General features: G+C 37.4%; 1 protein-coding gene across 3 annotated transcripts; it reads left to right on the top strand.

Annotated features, from left to right (window-relative positions):
- Positions 1–4: 4 nt before the first annotated feature.
- Positions 5–19,873, top strand: NDC80 (NDC80 kinetochore complex component). Of its 3 annotated transcripts, XM_087755445.1 has the most exons (18): positions 5–142; positions 513–607; positions 1,461–1,571; positions 2,041–2,127; positions 2,895–3,018; positions 3,146–3,318; positions 5,728–5,830; positions 6,675–6,764; positions 8,726–8,819; positions 9,917–10,023; positions 10,876–11,020; positions 11,298–11,503; positions 12,697–12,849; positions 13,128–13,217; positions 14,040–14,132; positions 15,625–15,755; positions 16,315–16,417; positions 16,791–19,873. In XM_087755445.1, exons 2-18 carry the CDS (start codon positions 603–605, stop codon positions 16,911–16,913), a joined length of 1,938 nt encoding a protein of 645 aa, XP_087611571.1. In that variant the 5' UTR covers positions 5–142; positions 513–602; the 3' UTR covers positions 16,914–19,873. The 3 variants fall into 3 exon arrangements, with proteins under 3 accessions (XP_087611571.1, XP_087611578.1, XP_087611585.1); XM_087755452.1 differs by lacking the exon at positions 513–607 and having other exon boundaries at positions 16–142; XM_087755459.1 differs by lacking the exons at positions 5–142; positions 513–607 and adding an exon at positions 149–396.
- Positions 19,874–21,805: the final 1,932 nt, after the last annotated feature.

Below are 21,805 nucleotides of genomic sequence, written 5' to 3' on the forward strand. Positions count from 1 at the left end.
AAGTGACGACACCCCCCGCGTCCTTTCACTCCTTATCCTGCTTCTTCGCCGCTCCGCTGTGACGTGAAGTGCTGCGGCGCACACCGTGACGTAGTCGGCGGGCGGATTTGAAATTGAGAGGAAGGAGTCGGTGCCGCTAACGGTAACGTCTGGGCTGTTGGGACGGGTCTCTCCGTGGCGGGGGCCTTCCCCGCCGAGGGGGGCGGCGGGCAGCAGCCGCCCCGGGGCTGGCGCCTGTGGGGCGGGTGGCAGGCGCTGCCCCGCCGGCCCCCGGGGCAACCGTTGGCCGCGCACCGGGGGAAAGCTGAGCCTGTAAGGGAGCGCGGCCGCCCAGCGGCGGTGGCGAGCGTCGGGCTGTTGGCGTGTAAACGCCACTGGCTTCCCTGTTTGCCTTTGGTACGGTTTAAACGCGCTGTTGATGCAAGTGGATGTAGTTGTGCCCGTTTCTGCTGTGCTCCTACCTTTTTTTTCTGCTGGCGTGTTGACTCTAGCAAACTCTCCTCTTAAACTAGGCATTTGGTATGCTTATGAAAACAACTTACTCTGTCTGCGGTGGACCCCTGGCAAAGTAACAGAAGAATGCAGCTTCTTCCCCAGAGAAAATGAGGTCACGGATAAGCTGCCTTATGAAGTGGGCCTAAGCTATACTTCTGTCATGGTTTAAGAGAAGTGGAATTAGAAGTGTGATCGTGAAACACAATTTATATTGATAATGTGCTTTGGTAATTTTGTAATGAAGGTTTTTTGATTAGTTATAATTCAGGCATTTGAGCCCACCCCACAAATAAAACAGATCCTCTGTAGAGAGCAAAAATTGGCATTTTTTTCAGAGTTAATTCTAGTTACCTGAAAATCCCACTTAATATCCCTGTGGAGACGCTTAAGTACTTCCAGTTTGATTTATATTTTGTGTGTGTAGTCTGAAGATAGCCATAATATTATCTCAGAATAGGCTTTCCAGTTATTGTGCTATGATACTGTGAGATCATTTGCAAAACCAATAAGCAGGCTCAGAATTAGTGGTTAAGGAACAGATGGATGGCTGAAGTGCTAGAAACAATAGTATGTTAGTGTGGCCTTCCTCCCAGCTGATGGGACTGAAAAACTTCTGAAGCCGTTTTGCTTTTGGAATCTGTAGGTTACAAATGACCAGATATAAATAAAGGCAAGATAGTAGGTTTGGAACAAGCACTGGCACTTTCATCAATGAAATAGTTAATTTGAAAGACTGTGGCTGCTGCTATGTAGTTCTGGAGTCTGACATACACCCTTTTTTGTCTTTCTTTTTTTTTTTTTTTTTAAGAGAACCCAATATTTCTGTAAACTGTCTGTCATACTGGTTGGTCTAAAGTACTATTCTACTTGGTTATTCTGACCCTTTAGAAAGTCATTATGGTGTTTAAAAAAGCAAATACTCATAGATCCTGGATTTTGCAATACTGACAGATTGTGATTTACAGTTTAGTCACAATGAGACGAAGCTCAACTACTGCCGGAAGCAGTGGTCGGCAATCTATGATGGCACTGAGAGTGCAGGATAACAACAAAATGGTTCTTCAAACACCTCAGATGTAAGTGTTGCTGATTATCTTGCTAAGAATAGGTATAAAAAACTAACTCCGAAGTGATTTACTGTAGTGTGTTTGAGTGTGTGAGTAGCAACTGAAAAAAAAAAAAAATGGGAGCAGCGAGAAGAAAACTGCCTGCAGCCAAGGATATTTGCACAAGTGCTCCAGTTCTGCAAAAACTTTCTTTTTAACCTATTTGTATACCTGTGACACATCTCAAATTGTAACACTTTTTCTTACATATTTCTTAGGAGGTGGCTGGGTGTATGTGTGTATAAAATGTATACTTATAAATCTTCTTGCAGAAGTAGTTCGATAATGGACAAATAATGCATTCAAATCAGTTGACTTTTCTAAGATGCTGTTATGCTGAAGATGCTTAAGCTTATATGCATGTGTTTATAGTTTTCTTACATGAGGAAAAGATGAAATGGTCGAAATAGTCACTTGAATCCTTCTCCCTATCCTTCAGGAAGGACAGAAGTACGTTTGGGAAGCTGAGCGTGAGCAAACCTACACCTGGAAATTCAGAAAGAAAAGTCAGCTTTTTTGGGAAGAGGTATTGATAGCTTTAGATCTCTATACTGTAAATTAAAACAATAACAGTCCCACATAATTGTAATGTAATTTTTCTCTCTTGACAGATTGTCATTGTAGGGAATAATGGACCTGAGGCTAGGAGACCTTCAGGTCTGCCTTCCTTCACTCTTTGATCACTAAACAATAATGCTGTAGAGTAGGAATTGCTTTGAGAGCTGTTCTTCCTCTTGGGAATGATATGCCCTGCAGACCTTAAGAGTCTCTCAATACATTTGCCTATTTAAGGAAGAACAGTATCTCCAGTACACTCTGCCTTAGTTTCTTCTTCTCTCCAAGATGCAAACCTTCCAAAATTCTATAATCTTTCACCTTAGTTCATGGCTTTCTGTGTTCTGATGTATTGCAGCTATCTTATTTCATAGGACCCCACTGTTGCAGGGATTGATGCCTTTTAAATATTCATTAAATATTTTAGTCTTTATTTTCAATCACCTACATCATTTTGTTTCGTCATTGTTGGGGTATTTTTCTGCTCTATAAAACTTTATTTCTTTCAATAAACTGAAGAAAATATGCGTCTAGGATGTGTTTGTTGTATGTGTGCATCATGGCTTCCAGGTTGATGTTGTTTTTCCAGTCATCCTAGATAAAGAGAAGCCTTCAGGCATCCCTTTGCATAACAAATGCAAAAGAAACATACAAATGGCAACTGGAGTGACTTAAACATTAAGAGAGTTTTTCTTTATACGTATTGTCACAAGAACTGTATTTATCTTTTGTTCTTAGAACTAGTGGGGCTGGAGGTTCACGCAACAGTCAGTATGGTGTATTTGGTACAGAGAAGATCAAGGATCCCAGGCCACTACATGACAAGGCGTTCATCCAACAATGTATCAAGCAGCTTTGTGAGGTAACTTATTAACTTATTCTAAGCGTATGTTATTATGCATAAAAGGTACTAATCAAAATATTTCTTTTTCATGGTTTCAACTTTAGATTTTATTTAGTGACTAACATGCCATGTTTCTTTTTCTCAGTTTCTTGTTGAGAATGGTTATGCCCATAATGTTTCCGTGAAATCACTGCAGTCTCCATCAGTTAAGGACTTTTTAAAAATCTTCACTTTTATCTATGGATTTCTCTGCCCTTCTTATGAACTACCTGACTCAAAATTTGAAGAGGAAATTCCCAGAGTTTTTAAAGAGCTTGGGTAAGATCATTTTTGTTAGTCTGTTGTGCTAAATAGATATGATACAGCTAGAAATTTAAATGCTAAGAATTCTGCATGATAGCTGAGGAGAACAGATAGGCTTCTCTATTTAGATGAGACTCTGAAACTACAATGTTGTGATTATTTTGTTTCACTTTTGTTCTGCTCTAAGTTTACTCTCTGATTCTCAGACTCTACTATACATTTTTATATTTGAACTTGCAGAACTATAGGTTCTTGGAAGCTTGCATTGTCACGTAAAATCTAATTATCTTTATTTGTATTAAACTTTGAAAGAGACACAAATTTTTTTGACAGACTCTCCTGGTTCATTCTGTTAAAATCCAAGAACTAAAAAACAATTTCAGAATGTTGGGCCCAGTTCATTTAGTTAAAAATCATTTTTCCTTTAATTTCTCTCATTCTGCCTTCAAAGCAGGGGGTAGAAATAATCAAAATGACTGCTGAGGTGAAAAAAAAAAAAAAACACAAAGTAGCTGGGTGTTTTATTTCTAATCTTGCTCAGTAAGTGTTTGGAATCATTTAATGCACCAATACTTTCCAAGAAAGAAAATCCTCTGCCTGTTGATAATGGTGATTTTCAGTCTCATTAAAAAAAAAAAAATAAGTGAAGTGTATTTTACTTCTGTAGATCTGAGCCCATGATAGTGTCAAAGCGCCTTAGATGTAGTTATAAGTCTGTTCTGTTCACTTCTCAATATTTTAATAAAATTTTGTTTTAATCAATAACATTTGAAACTGCTGACCTAGCTGAAATGTTGAAAAGGGAGTTGCTTTTGAGAGGCTTTACTCTGTTGCACCAAGAGTGTAATCCTGGATAAAAGACTTATTTTGAGAACTCACTTTAGGTTGTCTTTTGAGAGTTAGAAAATGGACCTAAATAATTCATTTTTAAAAATTCTCAGGCTGAATGGCTCATGACCGCTTACTTAGAACTATCAGTTTATCAGTAGCTTTTTGTCCTCAGTTCTTAAAATAACTTTGGGCAGCTGTCAGTCTAAAGATGGAATAAAATCTGCGCTTATTTGTTCCTTGATTTGTAGAAGATTTTGAGAGGGTGTCTGTAATCAGCAGTATAGCCTTTGTGTGTTCCATATTTATAGGCAATATTAATACTTTGATAGGCAGCTGTTCCGAAATTCTTTTCTGTAATTGCATGACATTAAGCTGATTGTCAGCTGCTTTTCTGTTTTCAAAGTGCATTTGACCCAAGAAGCAAGAATCTTGCCCTCGAAGAACAGGCCTCCTGTGTATCAGTTTGTTTTAATATGTTAAGAAATCCTTCAGGCTTGCACATCCAGTTTAGAAGTCTCAACATCATCCAGTGGACTATTACTCCGTCCTTTGTATTTGTTGCCTTTCCTTTGAGGTCTTTGTCGCATCATGAATCACCTTATGCTCACAGGGCACCTACTCCTTTTTCCTTAGTACTGCAGTGCCCATCTCTCCTCCCATAGTAGCTTCAGAAGAAGACAGACAGATCTGGCTGCTACCAAGACCAAGTTAACATACTAAGCTGTATAGGAAGGGGCTAAGGAGTGTATGAAGGACTAGTTGATGCTTTTTTGTATGAGGCCTTAATTGTTCCTAAGATTTGGATATGCAAAAAAAGAAGTCCATTTCTTCAAAAGCTAGCTGGTCGAGGGAGATGATTGTCCCACTCTACACTGCCCTGGTGCAGCCACACCTTGAGTACTGTGTGCAGTTTTGGGTGCATCAGTATAAGAAGGACATCCAGCTATTAGAGGGCATCCAGAGGAGGACGACCAAGATGACGAAAGGTCTCAAGGGTAAGACTTACAAGGAGCAGATGGGGTCACTTGGTTTGTTCAGCTTGGAGAAGAGAATGCTGAGGGGTGACCTCATCGCAGTCTACAACTTCCTCAAGGGGGGCAGTGGAGGGGGAGGTGCTGATCTCCTCTCTCTGGTGACCTGCGATAGGACACAAAGAAATGGAATGAAGCTGCATCAGGGGAAGTTCAGACTGGACATTAGGAAAAGGTTCTTCACTGAGAGGGTGGTTGGTCAGGCTTCCCAGGGAAGTGGTCATGGCACCAAGCCTATCAGAGTTCAAGGGGTGTCTGGACGATGCTTTTAGTCATATGATTTAGTTTTAGGTAGCCCTGTGAGGACCAGGAAGTTGGACTCTATGATCCTTATGGGTCCCTTCCAACTCAAGATATTCTATGAATCACAAAATGAGAAACCCATGATAATTGAATAAAATAGTGCTGTAAGAACTCAGCTTATCTCCCTTTGATGTACAGTATAAAGTACAATTGAGTTTGTTCTTCCTTCTGTGCCTTGATCTACATGTAAAAATGTGCTGTTCTTTTTTCATCACTGTTTGCCACAACTATTAAAAATATATTTTCTTTTGCCTCGTAGGTACCCCTTTCCTTTGTCAAAAAGCTCCATGTACACAGTAGGAGCACCACACACGTGGCCTCAGATTGTGACAGCTTTGGTTTGGTTAATTGATTGTGTCAAGGTAGGATTTGTCTTCTTTAAGCCCAATATTTCTACTTTTCAGGCTGGAATGTTAGTTTCAATACAGATCTCTTAAATGCTTTATAAACATCTTTGTTTGACATCTATGTAAAGAAAAAGGTAGGTGTTCTTACCTGCTATCTGGGGGCTAGCCCTTAGCCTTACTTTTAGTACCTTTTAAACTGAGTTTTTAATGTTATATTATGATGATTTTTTTTTTTTACTGTGTGCACTGGACAAATTTGAGTATAAGAAGGGGGGAAAAAAAATCTGACATGCATACATAAAAATGTGAAAAGTTAGTGGGTATAATCATGTATGTTCAGTGCAGATCTTCTTGTGACATCTGCCATCTTCTAAATTTGAAGTCTAAGGATGGAATTTTCAATAGCAATTATTCAAGTGTCCTGTGATTGTTGTAGAGAGTGGGATGTCTTGTGTTTGGGTGGGGTTTTTTTGTTTGTTTTTTTTTAATAATGGTTACTATGTTGCTGCCAGCTCAGGTCTGAGCAAAATTTGGAACCTGTGACAGAAGTTCACCACTGCTGAATTGGGCACATGTGAAAAACCCATCCTTTATACTGCAAAGACGCATTTGGCTTAGCAAGGCAATTTGGCATGGTTGAATGTCTAGTTAATGCCGCTTCATCTGTGTTTTTAGGCAACTAAAAACAGGCTCATTACCCTGATGTGATTGATCACGTTCTGAAGCAGCACCATTACACCCTGCTTGATGAAATCCTAATCCAATGTTACTCTGCTTCTTATCGTGAACATGAAACTAATATGAAAACTAATGGGGATCTTCACAATTCCTCTTTTGTATGAACACCTCTGTCTTTCAGTTGTATGCTGCCATGAGGGAAAATGCACCGTCGTTTGATGATGGACAAAGCTGGGGAGGAGAGACAGATGATGGCATTGTACATAATAAGGTACCATAAAAAGTAAATGATTATCAGAATCGTTCAACTGAATTTTGCCATATGCAAATTTAAATATATGACACAACAATTTTAACTGTGTTTATATATTCTGTTCAGTTTTACATTCGCAGGGTTCTCCAGGAAATATAGTAGCATTATGTAAAAAGCCTAATTAATTAGTTTCCTGAGCAGGCATCATGGCCAGTCTGTTACTGAAGACTGGGTATTAAATTCAAATACCTTATTCTCTGAGTTGTTACTGTTTCTGTTCTCCTTTGCAGATAAAGGGAGTCATTATGCTGTTTGTTTATCGTGTTAGTAGGTTCTCAGGTATATTTCTCTTTAGCACTTGAGTCTTCTAAGGTTAACAGCAGTACAGTGTAAAGGCAGTGACTTAATTATAAATGTGGTGGCTCCTCCTGGTATCTATGCAGTTTACCATATAAAATTGGTTGTAATGTTTAATTTCCTAGCCACAGAATAGGGTGGCAATGTAATTCAGGCACTTAAAAATCCAGCAGCTTGCTTTCTTTCTAATTTATCATAGATTATTAGTACTATTCAGATTTAACTCAGTGTTAACTCACAGCAGATGTTTGGAAGGGGTTGTATGATGTGCCAGAACATTTAATTAGAAAACTGCAAAAATCAAATTAAATCAGAATTTCGGATTAAGTTTAAAAACCTGACAGTTGACAAGTAAAAATGCTTTTAAACTAAATGTGTGCTTATATACTGATACATGTGCATGTATCTTGAAACAAAATTTACAATACTGGTGTAATTGCTTCTGAAAGATCTGTAATTTAAAGTCTCCAGTAAATTCTTTTTGGGTAACCTCTCTTTAATTCTACATCAGTTCTCTGACATCTGCACATCTGAAGTATAGTGGTCATATTTACTGAAGGGGTCTGCTAAACAGACCTACAGTTATCATAAACTAGCATGAGAGGATCATATTACGCTATAGGCTTGGGGAAGAGTGGCTGGAGAGCTGCCTGGTGGAAAAGGACCTGGGGGTGTTGGTCAATAGCCAGCTGAATGTGAGCCAGCAGTGTGCCCAGGTGGCCAAGAAGGCCAATAGCATCCTGGCTTGTATCAGAAATAGCGTGGCCAGCAGGACCAGGGAAGTGATCATCCCCCTGTACTCGGCACCTCGAATACTGTGTTGAGTTTTGGGCCCCTCACTCCAAGAAGGACATCGAGGTGCTGGAGTGTGTCCAAAGAAGGACAACGAAGCTGGTGAAGGGTCTGGAGAACAAGTCTTAGGAGGAGCGGCTGAGGGAGCTGGGGTTGTTTAGTCTGGAGAAAAGGAAGCTGAGGGGAACCTTATTCCTCTCTACAACTCCCTGAAAGGAGCTTGTAGCGAGGCAGGGGTCAGTCTCTTTTCCCAAGTACCAAGTGACAGGACAAGAGGAAATAGCCTCCAGTTGCACCAGGGGAAGTTTAGGTTGGATATTAGGAAAAATTTCTTCACTGAAAGGGTTGTCAAGGACTGGAACAGGCTGCCCAGGGAAGTGGTGGAGTCGCCATCCTTGGAGGTATTTAAAAGACGTGTAGATGTGATGCTTAGGGACATGGTTTAGTGGTGGACTTGGCAGTGCTAGGTTAATGGTTGGACTTGATGATCTTAGATCTTTTCCAACCTAAACAATTCTATACACTTCAGGACAATAAATTCTTAAATACTGTATCTACTATCCTTGTTAGGTATCCCAGAAAAATTTATCAAGTATTTCCAGACCGTTCTTAATGTGAATTCTAGATGCTTCCTTCTGTCTGGATATAATCTGTTGACATTCTATGTTTAAAGGGACGAAAAAAAGTTGATTTTTACAGAAGTGCAGTCAAACCTGTGAAAGATATTTTTGGTATTTGTTTAATTCCATTGGTTGAGTAGATTTAGACTATCTAGATATTTTTACAGCCCTTCAAATTGTTGAAATGAAAACTTTTTAAATTGTGTTCAGCTTTTCATGGACTACGCTGTGAAATGCTATGAGCTTTTCATGAAAGGGAGAGATACTTTTGAAGAATTGGATGCAGAAGTACAGTCAAAATTAAGTAAGTTTTCATGTGTTAATGAAGTATTTAATTGTGTTACTGGTTTCTTTTCTCCTAGCATCAGTTCTTCTCAGTTTACAAGTGAAAGTGATCTGAGGTAAGGGAACCTGAAATTCCCAAGTGCCTCAGTTACTTTGACTTAATTCTCTTCTTTTTATGCATTGTTACTATTACAGACAGATGGGTAGTGCTCTGCTGTCAGCTGTACCTGTGTAACCCTATTGTTTTCAATATCTTTGTGACAGAAAAGCAGTATACAGTTTTTCAGATGCACGTTCCATCTATGCAGACGATTCTTGTTTCTGTCTGACAAAATTAACAGTTAAAAAAAGAAAAATATTACCAGAAGGATGCACATCTGATGAGTAATAAAAGTTCGGCTTCTAAAAGCTCTGAAAACAGTCTGCAAGAGTTCCAAACTATGTTGTGAAGGTTCCCATATATGATTCAGCATGCACCTGTGTTTGTCTTCAGCTTCAATTTTTTATTTTTGACTCATTCATTTCATCACCTACAGAAATATAAACAGAATATGAGAACAAGGAGGAAAAATAGCTCTCACTTTTTGTGACCTCCTATGAAAAGCCAGACTTCAGGACGCTTCTGTTGCAAACTGGAGCCATCAGCTGGAGAGGAAACAGAAGCTACCAGACTGTTACTAGATATTAGTAGGAAAAAGTAATCGTGCCATTGTTTGGCAAAGACTGAGGGAAGTAAGGGAAAAATGTCTCGAGAGGCAAGGAAGTACATGGATGAGAAAAGAGTATACAAATCAGACTACCTTGTGAAGCTGGAACAGATGAAACTTCTCTAACCATGATCCTATAGTGATATAGGAGTGATTTTGAGCTCTTTTATGACATGAGGACTGAAAAACTAATTTCTTTTCTTGTTTGTTTTGGGTTTTTTGCCTATTTGCTTTATAATGAAAGGGTTCTTTGATGGGTTTGTTGGTTGGTTTTTGGGTGGGTTTAGTTTAGTTTTAGTCCCAATAATGGGTATTTACTGTGCTGAAGCTAAAGCACAGATATTCAGAGTAGGTGATGATATTCAGTGAGATTAATTTGTAAAGCCCTCCCTCCTTTCCCCCCCGCCAGAGGATTTATTTCATATAGATGAATTCCAGATAGAAGGTTTGGCAGCTGACAACAAAAGACTTCATGAAGAGATTGCAAGACTAGAAAAAGAAAAGGAAAACGAGCCGGTTAGTAAATTGTGTCTATGCTTGTTTATATGGTGGAGTTAAATTTTCTGTTATTGACCCCTATTGTCATTATTAAATGAAGATACTGATGATACATTACAACAAATAGAAAATTATTTTCAGTGCTCCGTGAGATTTTAATTAGGCCAGGTTATTACAGACCCTATACCATATTGTACAAGGCATTTATTGTGGAGTCTTCAGTCACTATTTGTTTGATATTGTGCAGATATTTTCAGGTATAGAGATCTTGCATTGCCTGAAATATTAATAAAATACTCAAACCACTTTTTTCTTCTGAACTTCAACATTATAATTTCCAAAAGTGTTGGTATGAGAACTTAAGGGATGAGAGCATGGGATTCAGTGGTAACAATATATTTTAGGGAAAATATTTTGTTTGAAAAGACAAATTCTGCTTTTAATACATCATGAGTTTAAAAATGGTTTACTGGCTGTGCAGCTGGCAAATTGAGACTCCTGCCTACTATGCAGAATGTGCTGCTTGTATTCCCAGCTTTCCTTGCCTTTAGTTTTATCTGCCCTTTGTGTATTATTATACTTAAGTTGTGAATTACCTGTAGTAAGAACTTTCTCAATGCAATGCCTAATGCAAATCAAAGACTAAATGCTGAAATGCAAGAATTAAGTTGTAAACCATCTTTGTCAGCCTTTTTTGTTATTATTTTAAAGATGCTTAACTTTATTCAGCTGTCACAGAGATAAAAATGTATTAAAGTTCATTAATTTTATTTATACTATTGAAGTTGACCAATTATTGTCTTGTCTGGAAAGTAAGATCATTATTTTAGATTACTATAATAGTGGTTGTTCTTTCCATCCATTTACTAGGATCGTAGAGTATCACTACGAAACCTGAAATCATCTCTTCAAGCAGATATCCAGAAATACCAGGCTTATTTGGCTAATCTGGAATCTCATATAGCCATCCTTGATCAAAAACTGGAAGGTGTTAATGAGGAAGTTGAGACAGTGGGTAAGAAGGCCTTGGTCACAAATGGGATATTGAAGCTAGAAATAGGTTTAAAATAATTGTAATTCTCAGCTTCAGAGTGAGATACGTAGTGTATGATGATGCTACAAATAACTTTCCAAAATGGATTGCTAATAAAGAGATTTTTTGGCTGATACCTGTTTGTACACTAGAGTAATGAAATACAGATATTGTTTACTCATAAAAACACACAGAGCTTAGGTTTAACGATATAGGCTGGTATTTTTACATCCATTTCACAAATGTTTTGTGAACTTAGAAATGGAGGTAGAAGCAATGAAGCAGGAGAATGCTCGGCTCCAGCACATCTTTGATAACCAAAAGTACTCAGTTGCGGACATTGAGAGAATAAATCATGAGAGAAATGAGTTGCAGCAAACCATTAACAAGCTGACTAAGGAAGTGGAAGCAGAAGAACATCAGCTGTGGAATGAAGAGCTAAAATATGCTAGGAATAAAGAGGCGGTATGTGAAAACCCTACTACATTGAGAAGTGGCTGTCATTTTCATCATGCAAGCTTAAACTTAGGACTTGGACTATCACTAACTTCTTTTCTAAATAATCTAACAGCAGCATAGATATGTCTTAACAGGCTAAAGTGACAAGAATGGCTTCTGTTTATAATTTCTCTGAAAAATGTTTCTTTTTTGCCCCTTTTCTGTTTTAAGCAAATGGAAATGTATTCTTTCCATTTTTCTCTGCATCATAAGGGACATAGCTAGAATATGCACCACTGTCACAGCATCAAGAGCTTTGATAACATTAGCTTGAAATTGCTTTGATAACACAAGCAATTTGAGGCTAATGTTAAGATTTCATAGCAAGGAAGTAATGCAAAACTGGTGCTTTGAATCAGTATCTCTGCATGCATTTAGGGCTAGATTGGTCCCTTATATGGAAGTTCTAATAGATTTTAATGGCCAAATTCAATTCCCTCAAACAGAATGAAAAGATGTGGTCCTGTAAGTGGTGGGATTTAAAAGCTGCTGCTTTGCCAGATGGAGAACTAAAAAAAATAGTTTCAAATATGTTCTGCATGTGGCAGGGTTACACTTTATCAAGCACTTGGTATTAACTTAAATTCCTCATACTGTCCAAGTATGAAGCACATAAAACTGGAAAATATACTTATGTTGTTTGGTGTTTGCATGTAAATGGCACTCATTAATCAGAACATAGAGCATTTAATAAGCTTTGTCTGGAGGTATGCTCAAGTTAAAGTTTGTGATTAGGATGTGTGGCTATGTGGCATTTCCTGTGAAAACCAATGAGAAAAGGCATATCAACATGATGACTTAGTTATTTGTATTATTCCCAAGCATGTTTTTCCTTCCCTATCAACTAATCCTCAAGAAGCTGAGGCAGGGAAAAATATGGCAGATGAGGGAAAATCACAGGTGGAACCATTCAGTCTCACCCGTACACACTGAGAAACCTTGCAGAGCAAACTCTGAAAAATCATAAAACAGCACTTAATCCAAACAACGCAAACTGCTGGACTGTCAATACATACAGCTCTTGCATACTGTGTCATGACATGGAATCATGTTTGTACAGAGCAACTCAGAAACCTCTTTAAAGTACTATATCAATACTTTTTGCAAAGCTTTTCACTTGTATTTCTTCTACAATTTATGCCCTTTTCTCCTCTGAACAGATTGAAATGCAGCTGGCAGAGTATCATAAACTGGCTCGAAAGCTGAAATTAATTCCAGTAAGTGCTGAGAATTCCAAAGGCCACGACTTTGAGATTCAGTTTAATCCTGAAGCAGGACCAAATTGCCTAGCCAAATACAGAACTCAGATCAAGGTAAGCAGAGTCAACACTGAATGTTTCTGTTACCACTCACAAAAAAAATGTGTTTCTTTGGAAACGGTGGAAAGGTCTCACTTAACCTGTCCATGAAACTTCATTGAAAAGTTTGTGTGATACATTGTCGTATCTATGTTACAGTATAGGAAGGAAATTTGGTATTGGAGTGTACAGCAGCCTAAATAAAACCAGGAGAGCGAAAAGATGTACTGGGGTACATCTTGGTTCAAACTAACAAATTGCATTAGCCAGGTCTTCTTGTATGTGTATTACAGGCTCCCCTTATGGCGATCATAGACCAGACTGAGGAAGAAATTAGGAAAGCTACTCAACAGAAAATGACTTTGGAAGATGCTTTGGAACAGGTGTGTTGGTTAATGAAGATTAGGACTAAGATACTATAATGTTATCTGCTGGTCTCATTTGGTCTTTTGCATGGTGAAGTGTGGTGGGTTCTTTTTCATTTGGGTGTAGGTTTTTTGTTTGGGTTGGTTTTGTTGGGGTTTTTTGTTGGGTTGGGTTTTTTGGGGGGGGCAAGGAGGAAAGCTGAGAGAAGATTGCTTTTGTGAGAATTAGGGTCTCCTCCTGTTGATTGAAATAATGTGTATTCCCTGCATTGAAGATTATGCAGCTTACATATATTTGACCATAAACATTGGAAAGATTTGTTTTTAGTAACTTGCCCATTCCAGTCTGTTGTGTGGCTTACCATCACCGACAAGTTGTCATAAGGAAGATTTTTAGCAATATTGGGTTCAGGATGGATTGGAAGAAGGAGAATTTTATTTCCCCACTCTTCTTCCCTTACCTCAGTTTTTATTGCTGAGCGTGACAGTATATCGTATGGAATATCCTTTTGGCCAGTTTTGGTCAGTTGTCCTGCCTATGCGCCTTCCCAGCCTCTTGCCCACCTCTACCCTACTCACTGAGGGGCTGTGGGAGGGAGAGAAAGCCTTGATGCTGTGCAAGCGCTATTCAGCATTAGCCAAAACATTGGTGTGTTACCAACACTGTTTTAGCCACTTATCCAAAACAAAGCACCATACAGGCTGCTATGAAGAAAGTTAATGCCATCCCAGCCTGGCCCAGTTCAAATATTTCTGGGCTACTGTGTGTTGTTTGTGATGGTATGGTATATGTTGGAATTCTTCTTGAATTATATTTTCTTCATTGTGTTTTCATTCTAGGTGAATGTAATGGTAGTGGACAAGAAAAGCAGTGTGAAAATGTTGAAAGAAGAAGCTGAAAAGCTGGATGATCTTTACCATCAGAAGCTTAAGGTAGAACTTGTTATAGGTTGATATCAATTTATCCTTAATCTTTGTATTTATACATAAGTTTTGAGTTTGTATTTTTGTTTGTTTGGACCTCTGCCCTTGCGTCCTTCCATTCCTCTTGCAGGATTCTCTCATTCTTTTCAGCAATATTTGAGCACTACCGTAAGTGAGTCAGTTTTCACTTTCTCATAGGAGAATCTGGCATCATACTTTGGCAGATCCTGTAAATCATAAGCTACTACACCCAGTAACAAAAGCAGTGGCAATCATCTCCTGACCTCAGGAGGTCTCAAAGCATGTGCTTGAAGGAGATTTTGGAGTTAACAGAATCTGCCTTATCTGTTCAGTTTGTATATAATAAATACACTTACAGTTTTTAGTAAACATGTTTAATCGCTTCATTAAAAACTAAGGAAGACAGTATTTGACTAAAAACACATTAGATGTTCTAATGATATAAAATTGTTGCTTGCTTTGTTTTTCTTCACCAGTGGGGGAGCGGTCCCTATGCTTTTCCTCACTTCTAGTTTAGCAACAAAACATAGCCCTCTCAGTTAACAACTAAGTGGCTGCTTCAGTACCTCCCAACTTCTCTAACAGCATGGCTGTGGTGCCCAGGAGAAATGCTTTTTGAACTAAGCTCGTGTTTAACATATCTGCTCTTTCAGATCCAAACTTCTGTGCTATAATGACTAAACAGGGTTATTTCACTGCTAATACCTGCTTAGGTGGGTGAAGGCAATTAATTTAGTGTATTACTTTCAAAACCACCTGAAATTTAGCTTTCGATCTATGCTGTTGCATATACTTTTCTCTTAAGGTGAACTCATAAAATACTCAGTTGCAACTGGATGGTTATAATAAGACTTAGTCATGTAATTCCTCATGTAATTTTTAAAATGCTATCCATAAGACTTCAGTATTAAAATTATTTTTGAAGGATGATGTTTCAGTAATTTACCAGAATTGCATGTTTTGTTGATGGCGAAATTTAGTTTGGTTTTGTGCATTTGTGCATGCTAAGTATAGTGTCAACAGTGTCATTCTCCTTGGAGAGATGATTACTTACATTTTGTACTCATCTTTCAAACACAAAAGGGAAAACCAATTTCCTTACTCAAATGTGATTTTATTTTTTTAACCTAGAAACAGTTGTTCATGATGTTCCATTTCTAAACTATTTAAAGTATGGAAATAACACTTTTTGAGATGAACTTTGAGGGGAAAATAGCTGGAACACAGACCTTGAAATACGGTTAGAGAAATAAAGGGAAGGTTAGGTTGGTTTTGGGTGGAAGACGATACAGAAAATACCTGAAATTTTAGGTTTAGGGGGATGTCCTTGGGTTTTTTTAATTCTGACTTTGGAGTTACTTGTGTGAATTCTGAATTCAAGTATCAGGATGTAATCAGGTAATAAAAAGGAGGAAAAAAAAATCCGAATTATTCCTGAGTTATGCAATTTATTTTTTTTCCTTTTTCCTTATGTTTATAGGAGGCAGAAGAGGAAGAGCAAAAATGTGCAAATGAACTGGAATTGTTAGAGAAGCATAAACAATTACTTGAGAGTGGTGTCAATGAAGGTCTCAGTGAAGCCACAAATGAATTGCATGATCTTCAACGACAGTAAGGCCCATAACTTCAAGTCGTTTGTGTAGTTTAGTTTGGGTTTCATGTGTTTTAAGGAAAAAGACATTTTCTTGAATCCTAATGTAAAATTCTTTGGTGACCGGGTATCCTCAGTATATTAATTTCACAAATTCACAATTGAAAGATGTTTCTCCTTGACACTTAATATTTTGCTAGAATATTTGTCTGCTGTATCAGAAGTCCTGTTTACCATGTATTTTTTTTTTTATATATATGGTTGTAGTAAGGAAATTAGTGTGTTTCCAAACTTATATGACAGCCACATTTTACAGCCTAAAGTCTGGAAAGACTATTCTGACTCCTATTCGGACTCACTCCTATTCTGACTCCAAGGTACTTTGTTTCTTACCGGTTAGCACAATAGGGTCCTTTTTCTTCTGAGTATTAATATACAAATCTAACTTGGTTCAAGTTAATAATAACAGAAAAAAACTGGCTAAACATGACAATATAGCAGCCTTGGTAAAGTGATTGTTTTAGGTGTCAGGAACTTTATAATTACAGATGTGACTTTCTGAGTGTCTTTACTTTTTAGATATCAAGTTGTTATGCAAACAACAACAGAAGAGAGCAGGAAAGCTGGTGATAACTTGAATCGCCTTTTAGAAGTGATTGCTACTCATGTAGTATCTATAGAGGTAAGCTAAAATTTGATATTCAGAATTAAATCTTTCTAGAGACATTTGCAACTGCAGTTAAACACACGGAAATTAGAACTTACTCTTTTCCATAAAGTATCAGTTATTTAGAGCTGCTGTGCCGAGTCTGTGGATTCTAGTTAAACAAATTTATTTGTTGACAGAACTTTTGGTATAAATAATCAGAATTGCCCATTAAATTTTAGCAGTAACATCCTGTCAGGTTTAATCCGGTTCTGGTAGGCATCTTTCAGAGCAGTGTTTAACTGAAATCACTTAACCTGTGCAATGACTGCTTAAAATGCTTTAGCAGAACCAGTACAATAGAGACCATGATAGTTCTAATAATAAACTTTCTGTAACTCTTTTCTAGAAATATCTTGATGAACAGAATTCAAAAATTGACAGAGACTATGAAGAATTCATGCCTGAAGATCTATTGTCATTCTTGACAGGAATTCTAGACAGTTATAAAAAGAAGGCTGAAAGCCTGTAATTATCAAAAAGGTGAAGACAAAAATTACATGTTTCTGAAACTCTGGTATGGCGCCTTCTAAAAGGATGGGTACTTCCTGAGTTTAGCAGTGAAACTGGTTTTAAGTGTAAGGAAACGTTTATGAACTTCCTTTGTTTTATTGACACAAATACATTAAAGAATTAAACGATATATTTGCATTTTCTTAAAAAAGTCTTTGCTTACACTTCCTCCTTGCAATATATTATACATGATTACAAACATCTGTGACAAGACAACTGTGGAACAACTTCATTTCATTTTTTCTTTATAATCAAATCATTTGTGCTCTTCTAGGAACATTAGTAAGACAAGAGTACAGTTAACCTGTTAAAATAACAAGCCAGAGTGGACTTAAAGATGGAATCGCAAGTGACAGCACAAATGGAGAGGGTACTGACAACTTGAAATACTGCCACTTAAAAATAACTGGTGGCTTTTGTAAGATTGCTAACGGAGAAAAGAGTTACGCTTTCCTTTCTGGAGTATAGTTTGTGCATTTCATAATATACGTACGTATTTACCGCATGTGCATGACTGCACATCCTTCCCTAAGCCTTTCCTTTAGTAGCAAGATCAAATGTAAATGTCTTTCAGTCTCCTGTTTGTTCAGTTATCTGTCAAACTGCCCAGACACCCTTCTTACATGAGTAAGATTTTATTTTTTAACAAAAACCTCTTTGAAAAGATCAGTAGTAGTTATACAGTAGTCTTGTAAATAGTCTAGAGAAAGAAAGATAGCTTGAAAACAAAGTTCTGTCTCTAACTGCTCGTAGTCCCAGATAAACCTCACTGTACTTCTTGAATATGTATACCAGAGATAGCTGTAAGTACGACAACATATGAATTCTGGCAATTCTAATTCTGGCTAATCAGTTGTAGCTATGGCTAATGTTGGATACGTCAAAATGGTCTAAAATGAGTCTGCATTCTTCTTGTTAGACCAGAATGACAGACTCTATTTGATTTTTTTTCTTCCTCAGGAAAGTAGCAGTAAAAATAGTGTATAGGGAGCGCCGGTCCAAATACATTGAAGAAAATGTAATCCCATCTCTTGAACATGTACTTCTTTGTTCAGTGCTATGTGGAAGTAGTATTTTCTCATCTGCTCTGTACATACTTTTGTGTTTAAAAAAAAAAAAAAAATTCAGCATTTATGTCTTGGATAGTTTAGTTTATGATGATATTCCCTAATAAAGTATTGAAGTATCTGAGAGTGTTTTTAAGAGTTCAGTGATAAATATCACTGATTCAAATATACAATGATAAAAACAACTTTGCGGTCTGTTCAAAAGTTTTTAGCAGCTGATAGCTAAATGAAGTTGCTCCTTAATTCTATAATTAGACACAATATTTGAATAAAACACAGATCCCTAGGATATACAACAAAACTTAAGTTGGACCATCTGAACACAGACTGCAAATAACTGAATTGTCTTTAATTCTAGGCTATTTTTGCAGAGCATATATAAAACTCAGTTGTCCTTAACATAATGTGTGAATCTTCCGGCTCTGGTATGACTATTTTTTGTTTCAGATATTATGATAACGATGGCATTATTTAAGGTTCTAACTTTCTGTTCTTTTGTTGTACTCCAGAAGTTTAATTTGACAGGTATAAAAGTTTTCTGACAGGTGGGTAGTATTTCTGCTTTCTTCTGTTGTCCTCTTTCATTTTACCTTTACAAACTCTTACTTTTTTTCTGTAACACCCCAATCCTTATCAGATCTCAGTTCCTTCTCTTTAGAAGCTTTCTTCTTTTGTGATCTTTCTAATATTTTTGTTATCTAAAGCAATATTCTTCTAATTAAGCAAAACTGTGAACCATGCAGAATAATCATGTTCTCTTAAAATATGTGCTTATTTAGGGGTTATGCTCTCTCTTGGCTGCCTGATACCTGTTTGTCTCTGCTTCTATAACTGACTGTTCTTGTGTTTATTAGTATCTACAGGTTCTTTGCCATGTGGAGTAGTCAGTTGACTGAGTAAATTAAAGCAAAATAAATGTCATTTCCAATACTAACTCAGTGGTAATGGGTTAAAGAATCAAGGTCACAACGACCTTCCTTCATGTACTGGCAAATGTAATATTCTGAAATTAAAGTAGTCTGAGTAATAAAAAAAAAAATTACATTTGTAATGTTGGCAACATGTTTTTGTTATTGGGCTGAACTATTGGTCTGTATGTCAGTTAAACTGAATTGATTTTAGAACCAGCTCAGGCTTTGACATAGGTTCTGTAAAATACTATGGGGATTTTTATGTCATAATATAACAGATTAACATCAACCAATGTTTACTAGGTAATATGTCCTCACATTTTAAAATAGAGGTAATTTTTCAATGCTTATTGAACATGGCTCCTGTGTGATATTTGAAGTCAAGTAGTCAGTTATTTTTAATTTCTATTCTGGAATATGGCTTTTAAATTTAGACAATAGACACAAGAATATAATTATTGCTCTTGATTTTGGTTTTGTTTCTTTTTTTACCAGAATGTAAAGTCTTAATCAGAATGTACCACTGGCACCTGCACATTTCAGTAGTGCGAGTAGTTTGTAAATTTTTTGGCTTTTGTATGGATACAGTTCCTTCGTTTATTGCTAGTGTGTATCTTTTGTACAGTTTACTTAATATACCTTAAGTTTATGTATTTTTATACTCGATAAAATTTCTTAAACCTGTTTCTCTGAAGGACAGATTCTTATTGCAAGTATAGAAACATGACATAAAAAGCACAATTAATTTGATTTTCCTGGAGGAACTAGGTAATTATCTTAGCAGCAGATAGTAATTTCATGACTATCCTTATTGTTAAACATGCATTTTATAGAGGAAAAATAAATATAGAAACATCTGTTTCCTATAAATTGCAAAGGAATAAAAATTGTCTTAGCCTTTTTAAAAATAGATGGCTTTTAAAAAACTCTAAGGAACAGAGTCCAAGCTACTTTGACAACTGATTTATACACATAGGTATCCCTTTGGCATTAATCTTCCCAACCAACCTTTTGCTATCTTAAACATTAAAGAACTATTTCCTTTACATGACCACTCTTCCATCTGACTCTTTTTTTACTTAGTTATAAAAAAAAAAACACTTGATGCTGTAGAAGCATGGTAGAACTCTGTGTATAGCTGTGTTCTCTTCCCCAGAGTATGTTATTTTTCAAATTTTGTCAGAAACTCACATCACTGTCAAGAACTGGGTAGTTCTTTTTGGAGTACTTCTTGAGTGCATTATTTGAGCCTGATAAGATTTTTTTTTTTAACTTTGCAGTGTCGCTTCTCAATATGAGACTACTTGGACCCTTCTTATTGGTTTTGCCGATGTACAGTACTGCGTGTCTATGCGAGTCTTTAATTTCAAGCTGGAGAACAATATGTTATTCTCTTGTTCTGTAGTACTTGTAATATTTTCTGTGCTTTGGCCTTTAATGGGAGTTCTCATCCCTGCTCTGACTTTTGTGGTAGAATTGAAAAACCATTTATATATTTTCATCTTCTTTCTGGGAAGAGTACAAAGGAAAAGATCAACAGCTGAAGACATTCCCTTTTCAGTAAGAAGAGGGGAAGTCCATGGTCTTTCATTGCAACTGACTCTACACAAAGCAATGGAGATTTTGTGGACAAGGGTGCTGATGACTACTTGCCTATGTCTATAGATTATTTGGTATGTAAGTATTTTGAGCACTGCGAAGAATCTGAAGAGACTTAATATATTGTCTTTCCACTCTTCTCTGGGGAGCACTGTTTTGTTTTAATATTGGAAACCTTATGTCTCCTTTCGAGTCAGGTAACCTTCCTCTTTTGGCAGTAGTATAGAACAGGGAATTGACCTTCAGGACAAGAGGAAATGCCCTCAAGTTGCACCAGGGGAGGCTTAGATTGGATATTAGGAAAAACTTCTTCACTGAAACAGTAGTCAGGCACTGGAAGAGGCTGCTCAGGGAAGTGGTTGAGTCTCCATCCCTGGAGGTATTTAAAAGAAGGGTAGACGTGGTGCTTAGGGCCATGGTTTAGTGGTGGACTTGGCAGTGCTAGGTTAACGGTTGGCCTCGATGATCTTAAGGGTCTTTTCCAACCTTAACAATTCTATGACCTGTTTTTTCAACATGTGCTCTCTCCAGATTTTTGGCTGTGAAAGGGTCCTGGCATGATGAAATGATGTATCGTTGAGGTCTTTTTCCTTGCAAAGATTTCCACCATATAGGACTATTTTATCTTCATTGGAGTTTTACATTTTAGGTGTTTGAAAGTTTTTGATGGTATCCATTCCTTTTTAAGGAATGGAAGGAGCATGGAAGACTCATACAGCCCTCAGTGTCCTTACTGGTTGAGGAACTATTGATGCCTTCGCCAGTGTTATATCTCAGGGAAGTGCACTGACCTCTTCAGTCCTGTATCAGGAGACTGGCAGAGACTGCTCAGTCAGCCTGAGAAAACCCTTAATTTTGCAGGATTTTCTGTAGAACTTGATTTGTTTACAGGATTTCTCTAGCAGGTGTCAGTTTGCATCAGTACAACAGCAAGATCTGGCAGAATAGTATCTGCATGCAGTTTTGCTGTCTGTTTTTCAGATTTGCAGATTTAAAATTTACTAGAGGAATAAAAGGCAATTGTTACTTACCACAGGTCAGGCAATAGTAATGATTGCCAAGCAGAGAAAATGCTCTAGATTATTGCTCACGCTTGAGACCGGCCACGGTACTGGTCTGACCACCGGATACTATATAAAACATTACAGATGCCAGGTCTGTTGTGCTCTGCTCCCCTCTGGCGCGTGGAACTTTTGTGAATCCCAGTTCATAAGGGTCCACCAGTCCCAGTATTTGCCTAAAGTAGGTAGGATCACATATCTGTCTACAGGATG

Source organism: Nipponia nippon, unplaced genomic scaffold, assembly GCF_047370975.1.
Source record: "Nipponia nippon isolate SJK-2023a ecotype South Korea unplaced genomic scaffold, ASM4737097v1 scaffold_1, whole genome shotgun sequence".
Classification (NCBI taxonomy): domain Eukaryota; kingdom Metazoa; phylum Chordata; class Aves; order Pelecaniformes; family Threskiornithidae; genus Nipponia; species Nipponia nippon.